The sequence below is a fragment of the Poecilia latipinna genome, unplaced genomic scaffold (assembly GCF_001443285.1).
Source record: "Poecilia latipinna isolate Pla-1442-1.1 unplaced genomic scaffold, P_latipinna-1.0 Scaffold690, whole genome shotgun sequence".
NCBI classification, from domain to species: domain Eukaryota; kingdom Metazoa; phylum Chordata; class Actinopteri; order Cyprinodontiformes; family Poeciliidae; genus Poecilia; species Poecilia latipinna.
Genome location: NW_015113306.1, coordinates 206,413 through 228,768, shown reverse-complemented (window position 1 = coordinate 228,768; position 22,356 = coordinate 206,413). Strand labels below are relative to the sequence as shown.

The following is a 22,356-nucleotide window of genomic DNA, read 5'->3' as shown; positions in this document are numbered from 1 at the left end:
TTTCTGGTCTAGTTTGTGTAGTACAAATATCTTGGTTCACTTCAAATAGGAGAAAATTGACTTACGTGTAACTTTTCAGAAAAATATAGAAGGTTGTTTGAAGTGAATGATTCCTTAATTATAATGAAAAACTACTTTATTTAAGTAAAATAACAAAAAAATTATAAACCTTTAATATGAAAATAATGTCTTGTTCAACTGGCAGGTTAATGTAACTTGTGCTTTTTCATCAATATAAAGTAATTATTTACTTAAACTATTTTTTCTTGATAAAAAGTTACTTGTAAGTTAGTTTTGTCTTATTTCAAGTGTATTAAGATATCTGTACTACAAACTAGACCAAACATACTTAGTAAATGATTTATTTATATATATCCTCAAAAGTGTAATGTATCTGATCAGTACTTGCATTTAATTGGAGTTGGTGCGTAGACTGTAGGTAAAAGCAGTAATCATCAGGTGACATTGTGCTAAATCTCTGCTTTGCAGCGTTTTATTGTTTCAGGTGGTTAAATTATAACTAAGAATCATATTTTACACCCATTTTATATACTTTGTCAAAATCCAGTCAGATAAGAGTGTAAAAGATAACCTAATTTTAATTATTCTGTTCTCAATACGGTTTATGTTTAATGATTTTTACTTGGAATGCTGTGACTTCAAAATAAATCAATGCTGCTGTAACTGACATTTACCAATATATATTACGTATATTTCCCCACCCATTCAATTCCGTGACCAAAGCTCGTTCAGACAGTTCACACACAACTGATTTTATTTATTTATTATTATTTTGCCCGCATCCGGCTTTTCATTGCAGTCTGAAAGGGCTGCACCCACCTTTTAGCCCAAAAATCTGATTTGTGCCACTTACTATTAATTTGGTTAGATATCCGATAGTTTTCAAAGTCTGCTGCAGGAATAGTCGTGCCGCATTTTATCTAACCTTTACGTCATTTATGGGAGACATGCGTCATAATCCTGCACCAGAAGAAAACAGAAGCAATTAATCTAGACGTGATGGCTAAAGCTAGCGACACACTGACCTTTAGCTTTCTTTGTGTTGTTATGAACTTTTGTCAATAATGTCGGTTCTCAATTGCTCAACAACTTGAAAATTGATCCACAGATGGCAGCATCCATTACTATTACTGCTGTGTGACGTCTACGTTCTTCTTCTGCGCATGCGGGTCGGTAACAGTTAGCCGTTAATCAAACGACTACGGAACAGAAGTTGGATTTCAGAAAAAAAAAAAAACAAAACTAAATTATACGGAAGCTTTTAGCTGCAAGAGCTTGTAAATAAACTCAGGGCGTTTTTTAAGTAGTTATGACAAGAAAACTTTGTTATAACAAGACAAGTTTTATCTGTCGTTTTAATGAGAAATCTTGCTAAAAACCTGGTAAAATTATGTCTCGTTTTAAACAAGACCCTGCTCCTGAATTTATTCCTAAACTTGGGTAATTAAACACTTCCTTTGAGCATCGAGTCGCTATTATGTGGGGAAAAAACGATTAAAAAGTTCGTTTTTTTTCATCGAGTTTTTAACCATTTTAGAATAAAACATTCCCATGTGAATGGGGCATGAGGATGCCTTGGCAATTAAATTTCCTTCCTTTCACCGCTTGCAACAAAAATCCCAAACCATGATTGTCCCACCTCGGTTCTGAAACGTTTATCGAATAAGAGCTAGCCTAAATGTTAGCAGTCAGTGAGCTGCTCTTTTCCCCTCAACAGGTTATCCTGCAGGTTTCAACTTGGTCTCAAGGTAGCGGTTGCTTGGAATTTAAACAAATTTGCTGTTGTGTAATGCGATGCACGCTGCTTCTGTGCAGCAGGGTTGGAGTTGCCAGGCGTCGTTGTGACGTAAAATCTTCCCATGTGAAGCGGACGGCTCAGATACAAAGCTCTTCCTTGTGCTGCAGGCATAATGTGAACCAGCATGCAGGCTGATGTCATTAGCATTTGTGTTTGGCATCTTTCTGGCTGCACAAGAGCCGCATGGTTGCAGGAAACATCCACAGAGACAAAGCTTCTCTTTAGAGAGATTATCCACGTAAGTTACAGGATCTCTCCTATAAAATACAATAAGTTAAACTGTTAGCCAAGTTTTCAGAAAATGTAAACAAACTTTACTGAGAAAAGCGGGACATGTTCACGGAAGTGAAACAACCTCGCCGTGTTTGTTTACCTTCATGATGAACTTTGAATTGTGTCAGAAAGTATTTTTAGATCTAATCTATACCATACTGTGTTTTCAGTAACAGACTACAGAGCGACCTGGCAGTAAAGAAGATTTTTATCTGCGTGAGGGACGGGGCTCCCCGTCACATTATCAGGTGTTTTATAGTTTATTACAGTCATCTTTAGTAGAAAATGTACATGTTTCTGTCTTTGTCTCATTACACAGCAAATTTGTACCTGTGTCTTTGTGAGGGTTTGGAATTTATTTAATCTGTTTTGGCTCCTTTTATCATTTTACCATTGTTTTATTTTACAAGTGCGGATATTTTACTTCAACATTGCAGAAGAAAGGCTTAAAAATATCAACAAAGTTTCATTTATCTGATAATTAAAGGTTTTACAGAGAGGAATTAAATATTCTCAACATGTATATTATTTTCTGGTGTTCCACAGGGTTCTGTACTTGGATGCCATTTGCTCACCTGAACATGTAGGTGAGAAAATGTGACCTGCATGTTTGCCGTTATGCTGATGACACTGTGGTCTGTTTAAAACTTCAGGAATATGATCAGCAGCTCAGTCTATGAGCTGATCTGGAACACAATAAAGTAGATTATTTGCGTTTTTCTTTTGTTGAACTCTAATACAACATAAACAATAAAAACAACCATGCATGTGCACACTCATATCTAAGGGCAATTTTAGAGTAACTAATTAACCTAGCAGTCATGTTCTTGGACTTTGGGAGGAAGACAGAGTACGTGGAGAGAACCTGCACATGCTGCAGTGCTACAAACTGGGCAGCGCTAATCAGGAGCTAATAATATAAATATATGCAGTTTAAACTAGACATTTACCTTCTCTGTAAATAACCGTTTTGTTCTCACTGTCTGACATGAAAACAGATATTTTTCCTGCTTTAGGTCTGTTACAATAGTTCAAAACATGTTCATTACATTTTTACATAAAATTACTCTTAGATTATGATATTTTAGCCTCCTCAGTTCTGCCTGTTTGAGCTCCTTTCAGAATGAGCTGCTTTAGGGCGTCTTGTCACTTTAAATCCAAAAAGCTGCTGCTGGCCACACCCCCTGCTCAACGTTTACACTCGCACATGAAAATGGCTGCAAACAGATGCGCAATTATACAACCGTACATCTTTGAAAAGCAGAAGTAGAGCCTTCTGTACAACCAACAAGAAAGCAGCAAGTGATTTCTGGATGGTACATCAACAACAAAACACTTGTCTTTCCAGCAGCCATTGTACAATGGTAAGACAGGCTGACCAAATGTGCTGGAACTCTGCTTGCGTTGCTATGTGACTGTTGACTGTGGCTTAACAACCGGGATATTTTTTGAAACGGCTCGTTTTCCAGACATCAAAATCCTTAACTTATTTCCTGAAACCTTCTATATGTTTTTTAAGTGCTTAGTTTGTTTTTAGAAGCAGTAGTTACAAAATGGAAGCATAAAAACGTTCAAAATGTGAATTTTACATAATAAGTCCCTTTTAAGTTTTAGTTTCATCCCTTTAAGTTTTTGGACTTGTCCCCGAAGGTGAAGGCCATTTGCAAACTGTAATCTTGGTTTTTATGTTGCTGTTAGAGTAATTCTTCCATTGCTACTTTCACAGAAAGAGCACTGAGAATCTTATCAGCTTCAGCCAGCATTATCTCAAAGTTTTATGGAAACGATACCCAGACTTCATGCCGTCCACCGTTCTCCTCCTGGTATTTTGGCTCATTTCTTTTCATTTTTCCTGTTATGTCACAAAAGGAAGCAGCGAGTTTGAGGCATTTCCTTAAATTGTATCTGCAGGTGAGCCTCAGTTTAACATCATTTTTGTGAACTAAATCACGAAGCTTACAAAGCCATGAGATCTGGGCTTTCCCAAACTTCTTCATGACATTTGATAAAAAATTAATCTCTACAAATTCATTGTTCTTTGATTAACCCATAAGAAATAGGTTTGGTAATTATAACCCACCTAAAATGCAACAGGTTTTGTTTGATGTAATAACAGGAAGTGTGGGGGGGAAAAGGTTTTTTAAGGTTTTAAAGCCAGAACTTAACGTGTTTCTCATGTTTTCTCTTTAACATTTGTTTTCTGTAGCATTTGAACTGAAACTGAAGATCTTTCTTCTCACAAACTGAAGTCTCGTAGCGCTCCATTTTGTCTCAAAGGTCTCTTTGTTCACCATCCCACCACATTTCTTCTGCTTGTAGCTTCAAGGGTTTCCAGGAATTCAAGCTGAGGTTTCAGGATCTCCTTTCATAGACAACAAAACTCACATCTGAATCATTTTTGTATTCTCTTTTCTAATTAATTGCTGTTAGTAATCATTTTTATGTAAAATCATGCAAACTTGATTTTATGTTTCAATACATCACCTTCTGTTTTCACCACTTTGTATTTATTTAAGTTTTATTTTCTTAGAGTCTCTGTTGAAAATATTAAATTTAAATTCAATCACTCTTTATGAATATTTAAATCTTTATATTTATATCTTTTGACATGTTTTGCACCTCAGAGATTAGATTTTTGTGCCTTAATTGTAAGTTTTAGCAGCGTCTGTTTGCTTTTCTAGATTGTTTTTACTTTTTTTTTAGTGGTACTTAGTGAATCATTTGTTTGTGTCTTTATATGGTTTGTTTCTGTGAATCTTTAAGGATCGACACTGTAAAATACAAAAACTGACAAAGTTTCTTTAGTCTAGTTTCCAGTGCAAATATTTTAGCACACTTGAAAGAAGACAAAACTAGCATACAAGTAACCTTTCTGCAAGAAATAGTTTGTTTTCAGTAAAGATTTCCTTAATATTGATTTAAAAGAGTAATAGTTCCACTGGCAGATTATTTCACGTATAATCAGAACTTTTTCTTCAACATTAAGTAATTATTGACTAAAAACAAGCTGCTATTTCTTACTGAAAAGTTTCTTGTAAATAAGTTTTGCCTTATTTCAAGTGTAATAAGATATTTGCTCTAGAAACTTTACCAAAAATACTTGGTAGTATTTCGTGTTTTTTTGCAGTGTTCATCTCTTTCTTTTCTTTCCTATCTAACTGTTCACAGGCTTCATGTTTTATTTAGCTTTTGCGTGTTAATAAAAATACACAGTATCATGCAGATGTGATAAACTACCTTTGATAATGGTAAGAGACGTTTGTGGTACGTTTTGCATGTGAGTGTACTGAAGCGCAGAGAAACGTTCAGCTCCTGGTTCTGGGAACTGTTTTGGCTCTCGTTATCAGTGTGACATTTGAGCCAGGCCTCCACATAAACATCTGTAACTGTAAATCCTGAGAGTCAGCTCGACAAATCTGGTTTCAGATGAAAGCTGCTGGCCGGTGCTTCAGTCCCAGCATGTTGTATTGTCAGCAAGAAGGTGCAGCTGTGCAGCCAGGAACACAACGTTCCCCGTTGGGCGGAGGATTTCCCACAAAACCGCTGCAACAAAACACCCAACTGTTGTTTATAAACACACACACACAATATTTCTTTGCTGCGAATGCTATTTTATGTTTTCAGAAACTTGATCAAGGCTGAACTTGCAGACCTGAGAGTTGGCTTTGAAGCAGAACGGTTAGTGTGATCCTGCCACGTGCAGCGCATACAGGACCAGATGAGGTTATGCAAGAGGAAAACCAGGGAGGGCGTGGAGTCCAGCCGGAGCTGCTTACAGCCTGACACAGCGTATCTCTGAGAGTGAACAATCCTCTCAGCCATGCAGCCTCTGCACACTTTAACCAGCCGCTGTGTTCAGCTAATGCAGGTCAGCACAACCTCCAGCCATGCATACACACAACAAGAAGATGCATTTCAAGCAGCAGTGGGTAGAGTACCCAGAAATGTACTCAAGTAAGAGCAGCACTACTTCAACATATGTTTACTCAAGTAAAAGTAAAAACTAGCCATCTAAGAAATTACTCAAGTAAGAGTAAAAACGTAAAGGCTGCTCAAGGCTTCACATTTTACATGTTTTGTAAATCAATTTGGGTCTCAGCTGCTTCTAAAAACAGAACAAACACTTAAAAAAACCACAATTTCCAAAACTTCAGGATAGTTAAGTCACTTTCCACAGGCACAGCGCCGTTTCCTAGCAACCCCTTCAGAGTTCCGCCTGTTACCCAGCAACCCCAGGAGCCCAGGCCTGTTACCTAGCAACCAAAGCAGAGCTCCAACACTTTAGATCATTTAGTTTTACCTCTATATGAGCTGTACAAAGGAGCAAGAGCAGCACTACTTATATTTTTACTCAAGTAAAAGTAAAAAGTACAGCATCACATCAATTTCCTAAAATCATGGCCTTTTTGACAGTCATTTTTGGCAAAAAAAAAAAAAAAACATACTTATTTTAAGTAGGTGTCGACACAACAACCGCTACTAATAGGAGTAAAAATACTCCTAAAAGTAAATTTACTTAAGTAATTGTAATTAGTTTCTACCCAACTAATTTTAAGATTAATCATGTATTGGATATCAGTTTCACAGCAGCTTGTGGAGAAAAGAAACTCAGATGTCAGAAGTACAGAAACTTTATCGACCAAATGTTACTGAAACAGTTGATAAACTTTGAGGTTTTTTTGCAACTTTTTAGCTACTGAGCTACAAAGAAACAGTTGCTTTTAAGCAATAGAGGCACAGAAATGTTTTTGTTTCTTAGAAGTGGGAGGATGAACCAAAGGTCCAGTGTTTGCTCTAATTATCAGTTAAGTGGTGATTACAATAAGAGCCTCCATCCGGAGAGATAAGAGAGTCTCAGTCAGTCCATCTGTGCTGGAATCGAATCGGGACTGAAGGTCCGGAGCTGCTGGAAGCTGCAAGGCTGTCGCCACCGACTGCAGGAGGAAAACAGCCTGAAACGCTGCAAAAACACTGAACATTACTAAGGTTTTATGGTCCAGTTTCTATGAAAACATCTTAGTTCACCTGAAATAAGACAAAGCCTACAATTAACTTTTCAGTTAAATATAGGAGCTTGTTTTGAGTCAATAATTCCTTATTATTAATAAAAAAAAGTTTTAGTTCCTCTGGCAGATTATTTCACTTAAAACAAAACATTTTTTATGTTACTAGTGAAATAATCTGCTAGTAGAACTAGAGCTTTTTAAAAATTAATATTAAGAAATTATTAACCTTAAATAAGCTCATGTTTCTTACTGAAAAGTTACTTGTAAGTTAGTTTTATTTTATTTCAGATGTACTAAGATATTTGCACTTGAAACTAAACCAAAAATACTTGGTAAGATTTTGTGTTTTTCCATACTAAGTAAAATTGGTAGAATATCATTATTTAAATGTTATTTTATGAAGTTAAACTCTTTAATGTTTGGTGTTTTTATGGATTTACTAATAAAGAAAGAAGTAAACCCTTACTTTTTGAAAGCAAAACAGAGAAATGACGGCACACTCAAAGTCTGAGTGTTGGTGTCTGTATAAACAATGTTCTCAGTTAATCCATTGCAGCTCATGTGCAATGGATAAACATCTCCTAGTTTAGTATCAGAGTCTGTCTGGCATCATCAGATGTGTTTATAATGTCAACGTAGCGACACGTGCAGAGTGCCTGGACGGAGAACCGCATGCAGGGTGCAGCTCATGTCTGCAGAAGGTCAGAGCATGATGGAGCTGCTGTCTTCCTCTGATGTTATATTTAGCCTGGAAGTCAGGGAGACTCCACATTTAACCCTATTAGATGTCCTCATGTTGGCACAAACAAAAGATATCCAATACTGCTGCTGCGACAGAGACAGACGCACAGTGTGCTGGAAAACTATTTAAACCCTCCAACCTTTTCCAGTTTTGTCACCTCATGAATCAAAATTTAAAGGTGAGTCACCATGCCTCCTTTAAAACAGGTCAGGACGGGTTTATGGGCAAAACAAAACACGTTCATTACATTTTTAACAAAATCATTCGTAGATAAAGAGCTTTTAGTCTGGTCAGTTCCGACTACTTTGAGCTCCTTTCGGACAGAGCTGCTTTAGAGTCTCTGTCACTTTTATGCAAATAAGCTGCTGCTGGCCACGCCCCCAACTCAACATTTACGCTTTAAACACATGAAAATTATACATCTTTAACTCTGAGTTAGACTCAAAAGCATTAGTGGAGCCTCCTGCACAACCAACAACAATACAGCAAGTAGTTTATTGATTCCAAGTCAACAACAAAACCCTTATATTTTCCAGCAGCCATTATGCAGCACATACATATGTAAAACCAGCTGCCCAAATCTGCTGGAGCTCAGTTTGGGTTGCTAGGTAACAGGACTTTGCTTGGCTGGGGTTGCTAGGTGACGATGCAGTGTAGTCAAATGTGAATTAAAAATTGGGAGGTTTTTGAGACGAGTCGTTTTCTAAACACTACAAAAACATTAATTTATTGTCAAAAAGGCGTCTGTATGTGTTTCTTTAAGCATTTGGGTTTTTTAGAAACAGTAGAGACACAGATGGAAGTACAAAAACATTATAAATGAAAAAAAAAAACAACACCCAGCTGTTTTTGACAATAAGTTAATGTTTTTTGGTGTTTGGAAAATGAGCCATTTCCAAAACCTCCTGATTGTTAAATCACAATGGAAGGGCACTGCGCTGTTACCTAGCAACCAAAGCTTCAGGTTGTTTGGTCAGCTGGTTTTACCGCTGTATGCACTGTACTGCATACAGCGGCTGCTGGAAAAGACAGTTGTTTTGTTGTTGACTGACAATCCAGAAACCACTTGCTGCATTCTTGTTGGTTGTGCAGGAGGCTCCACTTCTGCTTTTCAAAGATGTGTGGTTGTATAATTATGGATCAGTTTGCAGCCATTTTCATGTGTGAGTGTAAATGGTGAGGTGAGGTTGTGGCCAGCAGCAGATTATTTGAATTTAAAGCGACAGAGAAACAGCTCAATCTGAACTGCTCAAACTAAAATCTCTTTATCTAAGAATGATTCATGAATGAACATGTTTTCTGTTGCCTATATAAATATCCTAACCTGTTCAAACAGAAGAAGATGTGGGCAAAGGTGGGAAGTTTTCAAAATGTCTGTCCATTCAGTTCAGCTGTCTCTGACCTATTCTGCAAAGAATAAAACACAACAGACAAGATGGCTTCCAAAAAGCTTGGATTAAAATTTTTTTAAATTAACGCTTTAAAAATTTTAACTGCACGACAATTATACTGTGCCTAATTGTTGTGCAACTAAGTTTTGAATAGTTATGCACAACAGTAGTGCATAATTGCAATTTAATTTTGCAATTATGTGTTGGTCTGTGTATTCGCAACACTCTTACAGGTTCTTTATCAGTTTTTAGGGAAAATTCAGACTAAAAGATTTAATTTCAACAGAAGCAGCAACAAGTGAGACTAGAGAGCAAAGGAAGCCTCCAGATTTAAATTTACATGCAGGAGACATCAGCAGGACTTCCTCAATCTGTGCGCCGCCTCGTTTTTTGTTCCTTTTATGGAGGACTCTTACATAACGCGCTCAAGGAGTTGTTAACAAAGACAACGAGCATGTCCTCAGTGAACTCCTTCGGCTCGAACGGTTCCTCAAAACTCCCACAACAAGAATCCAGACCAAGAAGAAAAGCAGCTGAGTTAAAACTCCCAGCCTGGATCTCTCTCTCTCTCTCTCTCTCTCTCTGTTGCTGTTATTGAAATAAATGTTGCATTTAAATATGCAAGTGCCTCAAATGTCCCTGAACTTTTGCAGATTTAAGAAAGCAGCTTTGTTGGGTTTGTTGCAAACGAATTGCAACAGATATAACTTTCAGTTCAGCAGCAAAAAGAACAACTTGTCTCGCCAGTCTGGCTGAACCGTGACGAAAACTTTAACCAAAAATGATGTTGCAAATGAGGCACAATTTCATTCAGAGGTGATGAGTTTAACCGGTTGAACTCTAAGCAGTGTTCGAAGTCATTTCTGCATGAAAAATGCATAAAATAAATAAAAAATGGCTTATTATCAGAATGAAATGCAAACTTTTAGTGCCTCTACAAAGGTAAAATATCAAGTAATGGTTTATAGTGTCAGCACTATTCCAGCTGCCTAATTTGTTAGTGGTAAAGAATGTAGTAAATTTTACATTTTTTTAGCCTCATCAAGTTCAGCAAATTAGGACAGAATCAGTTGAAGCAAATTTATGTCTCAAAAGTTTTAGTGACAAATGTATCGAGCTTTTAAACTTTAAAAAAAAACTTATATGAAATTTTTTTTATTTATTTATTTTTTTTTTACATATTTTGTAAAATTGTCACTATGTTGTAACGGTATGAGACAAATAATCAGTGAAAACATCGATCCCCATCTAATTACTGAACTACTGTAATTGCCATCTGAAGAAATGTTGATCAAAAACAACCAATCAGAGCAAGGAGGCGGGCCTTTGTGGTGTCAGTTAACTCATGTACTCGCTGCTAAATGTGCTAATGGCAAGGAAACAACTTACCACTGCAGCAAAACCATTTATCCGCTGACATCGGTGGTCATGCTAACTAGCATTAGCATTCAGGACAGGGTTTGCTGACAGGAAGGAGATGCAGCGCTAAGACCCGCCTCCTGGCTCTGATTGGTTATTTCTAGTTAGTTGCTGGAGAAGGCAAGGGAGCCAGACCTTGTTCATAGATTATCTGTCTCTTAACATATTGTCACAACATTGTGACTGTTTCAGGAAACATGTAAAATACATTAAGTAAAAGTTAAAACTGCAGTATGCTTTAATGTATTTTTTTTTTTTTAAACTTCATAAAAGGGAATCTGGTCAAATAAAACGGCTGTAGGTAATTTTGCTCAGCATAAAATCCATAAAAAGCAACTAACAAAACGAGTAATCATGGCAAAAAGTAATCCAAATATTATGTGTGATGGTTTCAAAAGTTTTTATTCAAATAATAATGAGAGAAAGTTGTTATTTTCAATCATGTTACCTTATATGGACTAAGCCTTCCTGCAGTTCTTCGGTGTTTTTTATCAGTCTGTCAGTGGGCTTGAGCAGACTTGCCCTCATTTTCCTCCAATCAGAGGCCGCTGCCTGTCCGTGCGGACCAATCAGGGGCCAGGCTCGGCGGAGGCTCGGCGGGACGGGGGGAGGACCTGCGGGGTCCCGGCTGGATGTTTGACGGCCCCAGATTTACAGAGACCCAGACCTGAAACCTAACTTTTCCCTGAGAACAGACCAGATCGAGTTACGATGAGAAAAAAAAGAGAGAAAAACCTGTAGCTCTGAACTTTTCAGCGTTTCCCCCAAAGTATCTGATCTTTCTTTGTAAATAAAGCTTATCAGACGGAACAGGGCGAACTGGTCGCAGCCTGAACGGCAGTAACCTCCCGGCAGGCGGGACCATCTGGACCCGGAGGCCCTGCCAGGGGCGGCGGCTGGCATCGCTGCCCCGCTCCGGTCACACTGGGATGCATATGGCGGACATACTGGTGGCAGAGCATGAATCATTACATTTAAACTGGAGAAACTCCAGTGAAACCAGCTCAAACATGCTTCTAATGCGATTTAAGCGCTTTAATATGAGTTTTAAGTTTGTTTATTTAGTAAAAGTGGTTAGTAACTAGATACATTTACTTAGTGACAATGAACTCGAATAACTTTTTTGGAAAAAAATTACTATTTGGAGTGGTTTTCCTACATTACTATTATTATGACGTATTGTTACTTTTATTTGAGTAACCTTATTATAAAGATACCTTTACTTTTAATAATACTTAATTACTTTTACTTGAGTAATATTTTTATGAAGTACCACTACTTTTACATATTAAGATACTTTTAACAATACTAAATTTACTTGAGTAATATTACTTTGATGTATTGCAGTTTACATGAGTAATGATACTTTTACTTTTAATAATTACTTTTAATGAGTAATATTAAACTTTCTTCTGCCTTAATTTGTTTTGAAGATATTATTTGTATATATTTAATAAAATGACTTTATACATAACTTTACTTTTTTCTCTCCATCTGATGACATCGTTGTGCAATCTTAAGTCAGCTATAATCAGTTACATTTGAACCTTTTTAACTTTTCTCTGCTTTCCCCGGAGTTAAATCTCGTCTCTTTTTGTGTCTGAACTGCAGCTGTCCGGCATAAAACTCAGATTTAATGTGTTTTATCAGAAGATCGTGAGGTTTCATGAGCAGCCGCACGTTGCAGTGACGTAACACCAATAAAACAGGATTGTTCAGGTTTTCAGTGGACTGAGCTGCTGTCTGTTGCGCCCTCTAGTGGAGAACATAAATCCAAACTCACCGCAGCAGTCACATTCATTTTTAGTTCAGACATGTCCTCCTTTTGTGTTTTTTTTAAGTTAAGGGACTCGATTTAAATTAATCGAGTTATTTACAGTGTCTGAAATTAACATTTTAATTAAAAAAAAATCAATAAAATAAACATTTTCAATTAAAAAACCATTTCCCTTTAAATTATTAAATCTATAGACATAAGACCAACAATAAAGATATTTATTTTAGCTTCTTTGAAAAATTACTTCGGAGGAGTTTAAACCATAAAGAATTTCATTAAAGTCGAGTCTTCAGCTTCAGTCTGAACATGAGCTGAAACGATTAATCAAATTAATCAATTAATTGTGAGTAAATTGATAAAACTCTATAATTATTAGCGGTATCCCTAATCTGAACAACCCACTGACAACAAAAACAGAGACAAACTATGATTCACAATCATGCTTTATTCTGCTTGATTTCTTATAAAAGAATCAGATAAAATCCTCTTCCAGGATCTCCTTCAGTCTAGCTGCGTCCCGCTTCCCCTCAGCTAAACTAAACTTTTCTTTACACCTTAAATAGCTTTTATTAGTTTGTGACGTCAAAGCAAAAAACAAAAAAAAGAAAGAAACTTCGTTGATTGTCAACACAAAACTCTATTTTTAGCACCAGTACAATAAAACTGTACTTTAGCTGTTTTTGAAACACTGGTTCTGAAGGAGGGAGAGTAATCTCAGAGTAAAGGGATCCTTAGTGAGAACATTTCAGAACGAAGCACCAACCATGGAGGCGTCTCCTCACACACCGGCTCCTCAGATACACAACAGTTCAAATATATTAATGACTATTAAATTAAGCACAACAAACAGTGGAGCTCCAACACAAAGCACTCTGGGATCTGGAAACACTGTGGGGGTTTGGGTTGGGTCGGGTCGTGGCTGCAGTCGGTCGGGCGGGCGTCTCTGGACCGCCGCGGTTCTGTAACAGTTCATGATGAATGAATCTGCCTGGTTCTGTAAACAAACTCTCAACGTGGCGACTGATGATGTCGTTCGATTCATGGCGGTCTGTCTGTCCATGATGGCGACCGATGATGTCGTTCGATTCATGGCGGTCTGTCTGTCCATGAATGCGACCGATGATGTCGTTCGATTCATGGCGGTCTGTCTGTCCATGATGGCGACCGAGTGGAGCGAAGCAGAAATGTGTCTCGGTATGTGCCACGGTTTCTTCTCTCCCTCCTGTCCTTCAAAATAAAAGCCTCGGGTCGTCTCCTAAACGCTAAACTGAAAGACCGGAAAAATTCGCCGGCTCGTCGCCACGGCAACTCATTTATGTAACCAAATGTGTTCACCCTGATATACATTTACACAACCATGTACACACGGATCAGTAAAAAAGTTTCTTGTGTATTCAAATATACCTAAAGATAAGAACCTGAAAGCTGCTTTCCTGCATTGACCACTCCTGTGTGTGAGGTCAAAGGTCGAGGGTTGGGGCTGTCACGGGGGTCAGTCCCGCCGGACGGAGAGGCTTCCTGCTGTTTCCATGGAAACGCGGGGCGGACGGGGGGGCTATCGGCTCCGACACTTGGCTGTGGGAGCCGGCGTCTCCTCCTCCTCTTCCTCGTCTTCCTCCGGTAGGATGTGAACGGACGAGCCCAGCAGTCTCTGCAGCTCCGGCACGCAGCACACCAGCTCCACCGGACCCTCTTCGTCCTCCTCCTCCTCCTCCTCCTCATCGCCGCTGCCACGTTTCCGGGGGAAGCCGACCTGGCTGACGGAGACCTGCCTCCAGAGCTCGGCTTGGGACAAACTCACGACCTCGAAGTGAGGGTAACGGGCCCGGAAGATCCGCGCCGACATCTTCAGCCGCTTCAGGACGTCCGTCAGCAGGAACCAGTTACAGAAGCTGCCAGGGAGGAAGAACAAAACAAACGCCTCGCGTCAGCCAAGATGTCTGCAGCAGCATGTCTGGAACAGGGTTTATTTTAACATAGTTTGTCAAAACCTGTTTATTCATTATCTGGATTCATTTTGTTTAGTGAAGAAGTCGTTTCTTCAGACATTAGCTGTGTCCGAATTCAGTCTGCATCCTTTGAAGAACCCGGTCTACGGAGACCGGGTTCTTCAAAGACTACGAATAAACGAAGACCAGAGGAGAAAAGCTGTAACTCCGGACAGGTCTAGCCTCCACCCAGTGTCTCCGCCCCGCCTCAGCGTAACTCATGTTGCCTAGCAACTGTAACATCACGTATATTTCCCTAGTTATAGGTGACTTATAGGCGATTTAAGATGTTTTTAGCATTTACAATCATTTCTTTTTTCTTCTTATCCTTTGTGGTGTAACTTTAACAGACTTACTGTTTTTTTTTATTTATTTTTTTAATCTCTTTTCAGGCTGTTTTGTTGTTTGTATTGCTTCACATATAAAGTGGTTTGTGTTGCTGTGGTTCTGTACAAAAGGTCATTGATTAATTAATAAATTGATCGGTTTGTTTCAGATATTTAAACATTGTGAAGGCTGCCCAACCACAGACTGTGAGGAACATGTCAGACTATGGAATAAAGGCTGGAAATAAACATGTTTTTAAATTATGCAGATCCAAACGAGTGCTCTGAATGTAGATTAAAAACCTTCCACGGGTTTTCTCATCAGTTCTCTTCATTGCTTTGACTCGGTAACGTCGTTTTGAACTCACCCCTGTGTCAGTGAAACCTGAACATGGTAGCAGGGTAACAGCGGCTCCGATGAGAACTCAAACAGGAGACAGTCTTTGTCTGAGTCCCTCTCCGGCTTCGTGTCTCTGTTCTCCTCCTCCGGCTCCTGGTTCTCCTCAGACAGCAGGAAGTCCCAGCACGGCTCCTGGTCCGTTTCTGCACAGCGAAGTCAACAGAGGTCAGAGGAAATGGAGACAATATCCAGCTGGCGGCAAAACACGAGGTCTGGACGCCCCCTAGTGGTCAGTCCGACCTCACCAATCACAGTTTATTGAAAGGAAATGCTGAACCCTCACAGCTACACGCAGAGGGAAAATACAACAGAACAAATCTCCCTAAAACATCAATAATTTTATATTAAAAACTGAAACCCAGTTAGATTTGAGGGACTTAAAAATAATCATGATTTAACCGTGCAACCTAAACACTAAAAGCTGTTGTAAAAGTTTAGTCTACAAGTAAACAAACAAGCAGATGTGAGGATTAGCAGGCTGGACACAAACCGAGAAATTAGAGAAGGAGAATATAATTTTAAAATTAAATAATTACTGGATTAAAGAACAACAGCAGCTGTCACAGCACAGATAAAACGGCAAGGAGCAGCTCAAACTTTACTCCATAAGATATAAATCATGGATGGATGTTGATATTATTAGAGAAGTTATTTATGTCTCCTGGGGCTGAAAAACACGATATAAGAGTTTCATATCAGTCGATATCAATAATCATTGATTCTTTTTCTATTTTAAATATCTGAAATACTGCCACACTGGTAGAATATTTTATTTTATTTCACTTTCCACTACAAGCTGTTGATTTTTTATTTTTAAGTGGTTATGAGGCGCCGTGGTGAAACATCAAACTGCTGCTGTGCCAGTTACGCAACAAGTTGTTGCTAGGTAACCAAAGAGTGAGTTGCTAGGTAACCAAAGAGTGAGTGAGCTGATTCCACTCAACATGCTTTGCTTAGCAGTGAGAGGTTGAGCAGCTACAGCCTTTCTTCTGCCTACATCTCCCAGAATGCTGTGTGGTTCTGGATCAGAGTTCAGTGAATTTCTAAATATTGAATATTCTATCACATGGATTAACTATTGATATTGATCGTGTGTTTATTGTGATATATATTGTTATGGATTTATTATCCAGTCCTAATGTTTCCTGGTATGAAAACTACAGTCGACTTTCCCTGAAATAAAATCCTCAATATAGGAAAGAACAGGTAATAAAATTTAAAACCTCACAATCACAAACATTATCATGGTTAATGATGAGTCCAGCCTTCAGTTTGGACTCAACAACTCACCTGTTAGTCAAAATAACCTGTGAAAGTGCTCACCTCGAGGACAGCTAAATCTAGTCACAGTTTTTTCTGACTGATTTTGTAAATGATGAACATGAGCTTCGTTTGCAGACAGATCTGTGAAGAGGTTTCTTACCAAACAGCGAGCTGCTGTAGAAATCCCAGGGTAAACTGGAATCCTTTTCACTGCGGCCTTCCAGGTCTGAGAAATACTCTGGAAAATAAAGTAATGAAGTACACTGCATCAATACTCAGTGGCAGTTTGAACATCAACAGACGGAAACAAGCTGAGGGGAGTTCTGCAGGTTTCACCAACTCAGATTTAAGACTTTTTAAGGCCTTCTTAAGGGCATTATGAATGAAACTTAAGACCTGTATCACAATACAAATGTGCAGAATGACATCTCATATTTTGTGAGGCTCTCCACAAACTTAAGCCCCGGAGTGCCAAACTTGTTTTTGCACAAGATGCACTGAGCATCGTATGGATTAGCAGCAGAAGTGATTTAATGGAGAAGTCCAGCAAAATGGCTATAAATTTTAACTGACCTGTGTCAGATGCAAAAAAAAAACCTAGCAAGCTAGCTAAGGTATATTAGCAGGTAGTTAGCAGTAGCTTCAATTGCCTCAATCAGAGAACAGAATGAAGATGTCTGAGTGCAACTCTATATGTTGCCTGACAGAAAAGTCCTGCAAGATTTTTATTTTTAAACTACACAGAATATACAAGATTAGATACTTCTACCATGACATAATTTAAGACCTGTGATTTAAAGCTAACTTACCTTAAAAAAAAAAAAAAAGAAAAAGAAAAGTTTCAAGGCCTTAATTTTTGAAACATAAATTTAAAGACGCCCAGAACACCTGATCATGTCGTTATCGCAACATTCACCTCCACAACTAGATACAGCATGTCTTCCTCTAGATCATAACAGAATTTCACAATTGAAATACAGCTAAAGAAAATCTGGGCTGACCAGTGAAAAACACAGAATCTGGACTTTGTGCACACTGCCTGCTCAGAGCTGCTTCTGTTTTACCCTATAAAAAAGAAAGACATTTTAAGAGCTGCAGCTGAATGCTGAACAGAAAACGCTGCATCAGCTGTTGCTTCTGATAACTAATAAAAATGCTGTCAGTGTTTCACAAACAATATTCAAATTTTTTTTTTTGTGGAAAAAAGTCTTACAGTGTAGAGAGGCCTGTTTTGAACTATGTGTATAAATATTCATCTTTAATGGTTGTTGTGAAGATATCTTTCTGTAAATCCTGGATGAATAAGGCTAGCGATCCAGAAACAAACAAAAACATCCGAGTCATCTCGGCTTTTTATAAAGTCGGCTCGTCTGTTCCTGATTGGTTACTTCGTCACTATAATCACTGCTTGTCATGTTCGGCGTCGGGACGGCTGCAGAGTCCCAGCAGCAGGACGAGCAGCGCGTTTGACAACAGTTATTGTCCTGCTCTGAAGGAGACGGTGGACCCAGCAGCAGATGTTAATCCGCCTCGCCGTGCCAAATGAGAAGTGGGCACAGTGTTTATTAATGTGTTGACACTTTCACTCTTGGAAAAACACATCATCAATTATTCATGTTTCGTTTACTTTCAGTTGGCTTCATGAGATCCTTGGTAGCGTGTAAACAGCTCTCTGGTTAAATATTGCTGCTGTGAGTCGACTTCTGGCAGAAACGGCGTCGGTACCTGTGAGGAAGGTCTTCATGCTCGGACTGTGCGCCAGTTTGACCGGCGTGTGGCCCGAATAAGTCGCCAGCGTTGGGTCGGCTCCGTGGTTCAGCAGAAGCCAAACTATTGGCAGGTTGTCGCTGGCTACTGCATCATGAAGTGGCCTAAAGGGAGAAACACACACAGGTGGGTTTCAGGAAGTCTGCAAGGTAACAAACGACACCAAATCAAAAACCTGCCCTGAGCTCATCTGGTAAAAAGCTAATTATACTTCCTACATTCATGACCACAAATCACCATCAGAGTAGCAACAATTTAACATATTTTCACTCGGGTAAAAGTAAGTAGTAGTCGTCCAAAAAATTACTCAAGAGTAAAAAAGTATTTGGTAAAAAAGGCAGCTAAAGTACTGAGATACTGATCAAAACATCGATCATTTAATATTAAAAAAAATACGTAATCAGACGGCCCAAAGTATAAAGTTATGTAAAAATGTTGGTGATTTAAAGACAAAAATGAAAATAATTCCTATAAATAAGGCAAATACAAAATAAAATCAGGGAAAAGAAAATTTTTCCAAATCATTTGTTTTAATTAAGGATTCAGTAATTTGATTTAGTAATTATTCACTAGATTGATTAATCTGGTGATTAATTTAATTTGATAAAAAATTGGAACATTCTGCACATCTTTTTATTTAGCTACTTAAGCCTTTTCTATGCAACAGTAGAAATAGATTAAAAGATACAAATAAAAAATTAAGTTCCTTTTTAAAATAAGAAAATAAATATTTTTGCAACAATAGCAATCTTTAGTAAATTTGAACCAGGTGAATTTAAAACTGGGCCACTTGAGGAGTTTGGGGTCAAACATATTTAAAGACAAGTGTGATTATATCTTAACTGTAAAATATGAACGGTTTTGGCTTATTTACTGCTCTGAATATGATGTTTTTGACCGTACACTCCAGTTAATGATTAATCGATTACTAAATTAGTTGACTATTATTCAATTAATCACGATTAATCGTTTCAGCTTCCTATAGAAAACTTATGAAACTTTAACAAAAACTGCTGTGTCTGGTGAACTTTTGGTTAAAACATGTTTATCATTCAGTGGGTAGAAAATAAAATCACTCCAGTAAATGTAGCTGGTTGCTCTTAAACCCACCTCGTTCCATCCTGAGCGCTGCAGTTGACGTCGGCTCCGTGTTTCAGGAGGATCTGGACGATCTGAGTCCAACCTCGTGAGGACGCCTCATGAAGAGCCGTGTAGCCTGCGTTGTCCCGCCGATTCACCTCCCTGATGTCCTTGTCCAGACAGTACTGGACCACGTCCTGCCCAGCAGAGGACGGACAGACTTTCAGAACGTCTCTGGTTTCGGAGTAACAAACCAATCGGATCGCAGCGACGGCGGTTTACCTGGTAGCCGAGGCGTGAGGCGCGCTGCAGCAGAGTTTCTCCAGCGTTTTTATTCACGATGAGTCGGCGGACCTCAGGAGGAACCGGCCTCTTTGGAGACGAGTCGGAACCGCTGCTTCTTCCTGAGGAGCTTTTCTTAACGGTCGGAGAAGATGGAAAACTTTTTGGAGTTGGCAGAGGCGTGGGTTGTGGTTTTGCATCAGTGCCGTCGTCGTCCAGCGGGAGGGAGGAGCCGCGTTTCCCTGAGCTGCTGCGCTTGGTCTTACTCTAAAGAAGAGAGTTGGGTGTTTACCATTCATGTGGCTGCTTACTGTCCCAGCTGATCCCATATCTGTGGAGAACAGCGTATCATCTGGCCACAGGGGGGCAGTGTAATCTTACATATTTTTAGAACTGTACATGATTAGAAATGTGCTGCAACCTGGGGTGAAGGATCAGGAGCATACCTTGGGCTCATCACTGTCACTGAGGTGTTTGCTTTTAAACTTCCTTTTTCCAGAAGGCTTGTTGCTGCACTCGGACTCCTCGCTCTCCTGGTAGCGGATGGATCCGGAGCGAGTGTATGAGGGTTTGGGTGGGGGAGGGGGCTTTGGGCTCGGAACAGCCGGACTCGGACACCGATCCCTCTGCGCATCTGCAGACAGGATTGATTAAAAGTTATGCAGAAGCTACCACCAAGCTACAGCCAAACGTGAGGCGCCCTGCGAAGGTGTTCATATTTCATCCCTCTATTGATTCCCTTTCAGGTCTTTATTGATAAGATTGTTAGAAATTCACAAACACTTTCCTGCTGCACTCCTTTGTTTTCCTATATTACATAAAATCTCATTGGTTTAATGGGGCATGAAAAAAAGGCAAAGAAATCCCATCGTTGAATTACAAAATAATCTATTCCACAAACAGCTGATGTGATCAAAGCTCAGCAGGAAAATGGAGGAGCAGAGACAGCGACACTCCTAAATCAAGTCATAACCAATAATCCACCTAACAGGGTAACCACAGAAAACTCCATCTGGGATGTGACCTGTAGCCCTCCTCCAGCTAAAGGTCGCATCTTTAACTCCCAGAGCACCTTCACATTTTGTCAGATGGACCTCAGCATGTTCACCCAGCGAATCGACTTGGAAACCTTCAACATTTATTCAACCATTTATTCTGGGTTAGACCAGCAGCAAGCCTCTCAGTCTGGCAACATGGACTGTCTGTGCTTGTTGTTCTTCTTTTAATGTTTGTTTATTTAGTCATTTTTGTGTGTTAAAAGGAACATGAATTGTCTTGTTTTTGGTTTATTGGTTTTTCTTTGCGCGTTAACAGTTAAAAGTTCAAACTGGGTACTGATGGCAACACATTTGAGCTCAAAGACAACTGACTTGGGCTGATTTATCAAGTCAATTTGATTGTTTCCATTATGCCAAGAAAAAATAAAATTTTAATGTTCATGTAAATTATAACCTACTAGATTTGATAAAGTTTATTGTTAATATTATTTTCATGTTTTGAACGCTGTGCAGCTCTAAGGATTTTTGCTCTTACTTTTATTTTACCTGAGGACAGTTGTTGTTATGCGTAACCGTGGCAACAACGTTTTTGGAACTGGGAGCAGCTGATTAGCATCTCAAAACCTCTAATAATGAACTATGACATAAAATCCCAGAGGAGCTGAAAGGGATGCAGAGCAGAGAGAGGTGAGGAAGTTCAAGCCCTCGATCATAACGGCTCATATCCCCTACTCCAACATCTCTCTGCTTTATGACAAAACGGTCAGACGGAGATTTAAAGAGGAGAAGCAAAAGCAAAGGAGGTGGATTAGCAGTGCTTGCTTACAACTGATGGTGTCAACAGGACACGTTACTGTGAAATATGGTCTCTGGTAAATGAGCTGTTAGCATAACATGACTGTCAACAGTCTTCAGTCAGAGGTCTACTGAGACCGTTGGAAGACTGTCTGCTACTGGAGAGCCATCCTGCCCACAGCATGACCATCCACAAAGACTCTTTGAAGATATCTGGATGATACGAGTTACAATATTTAACTTCCCTTTGGGACTAATTAAATATTTTTGAACTGAACTAAATCATCTCTGCTTCAGTTTATTAAAGGCTAACTGAAACTAAAAAAAAAAAAAAAAAAATCTAAGAAAATCATCCCTGTATTATTTCCTCTGGTAAGTATGATGCTGTTCTTTGTAAAGTTTGTGCAATAGTCTGCTCAGCTTCCTATGTGGTCTGCTGGTGTTGCACTGAAAACGCCCCCCTGCTGTGAGAAGCAGCCTTTCTGCAGGAATCACTGACAAAATGGTCTAATAGGCAAAATAACACAGATAAACCTGCTATTTATTCAACTTCTGCAAGTCCGTCTGTCTGACTGATTTGGGTTATTGGTATAGAGCTAATCAATCAGGATACTGATCAATCAGGAGAGAAGAGGAAGTGAAAGATGTCTGCCTCCTCCTCTTCCTCCTGCTTCATCTGTGGACTCAAGTTGCTGAAGGAAATTCTCAGGTGAACCAGCTGTTCTAGTTCTCTGCTTCTTAAATGTTTTATTTGTCTAGACATAATTTATAAAACAAGCAGCCATTTTCACAGCATATCCTTAAGAAGATAAAGACGTTACGGTGCTGCTGCCATCAGATTTATTCTGATTGATTTTGTTTTGGTCACAGTAAAATCTTCAGATCGTTAAACAAATTTTAATATCAGACAACAGAGTTTGCCCCAGAAAACCTACTATGTCTGGTGGTCCAGGTGGTCTCTATCTTATAAAAGGCAAATATATATATATATATATATATATATATATATATATAAACTAAAATAAACAAA

At 38.9% G+C, this 22,356-nt stretch overlaps 1 protein-coding gene and 1 long non-coding RNA gene across 6 annotated transcripts in view; one reads left to right on the top strand and one right to left on the bottom strand.

Annotated features, from left to right (window-relative positions):
• Window positions 1-1,772: 1,772 nt before the first annotated feature.
• LOC106954948 (uncharacterized) lies at window positions 1,773-3,174 on the top strand. Its single transcript, XR_001426464.1, has 3 exons — window positions 1,773-2,057; window positions 2,263-2,340; window positions 2,639-3,174. It is a non-coding gene; the product is annotated as an uncharacterized LOC106954948 (long non-coding RNA).
• A 9,678-nt stretch (window positions 3,175-12,852) lies between these two features.
• The window catches only part of bcorl1 (BCL6 corepressor-like 1), a 43,719-nt gene continuing 34,215 nt past the window's right edge, over window positions 12,853-22,356 (bottom strand). For all 5 annotated transcript variants that reach the window (XM_015044788.1, XM_015044789.1, XM_015044790.1 and 2 more), the window contains exons 6-12: window positions 19,980-20,167; window positions 19,534-19,800; window positions 19,282-19,448; window positions 18,130-18,275; window positions 16,565-16,642; window positions 15,110-15,284; window positions 12,853-14,319 (exon numbers count right to left, since the gene is read on the bottom strand). In XM_015044788.1, coding sequence (XP_014900274.1) covers window positions 13,983-14,319; window positions 15,110-15,284; window positions 16,565-16,642; window positions 18,130-18,275; window positions 19,282-19,448; window positions 19,534-19,800; window positions 19,980-20,167 — 1,358 coding nt within the window. In that variant the 3' untranslated portion in view covers window positions 12,853-13,982. The remainder of the gene's footprint in view (window positions 14,320-15,109; window positions 15,285-16,564; window positions 16,643-18,129; window positions 18,276-19,281; window positions 19,449-19,533; window positions 19,801-19,979; window positions 20,168-22,356) is intronic.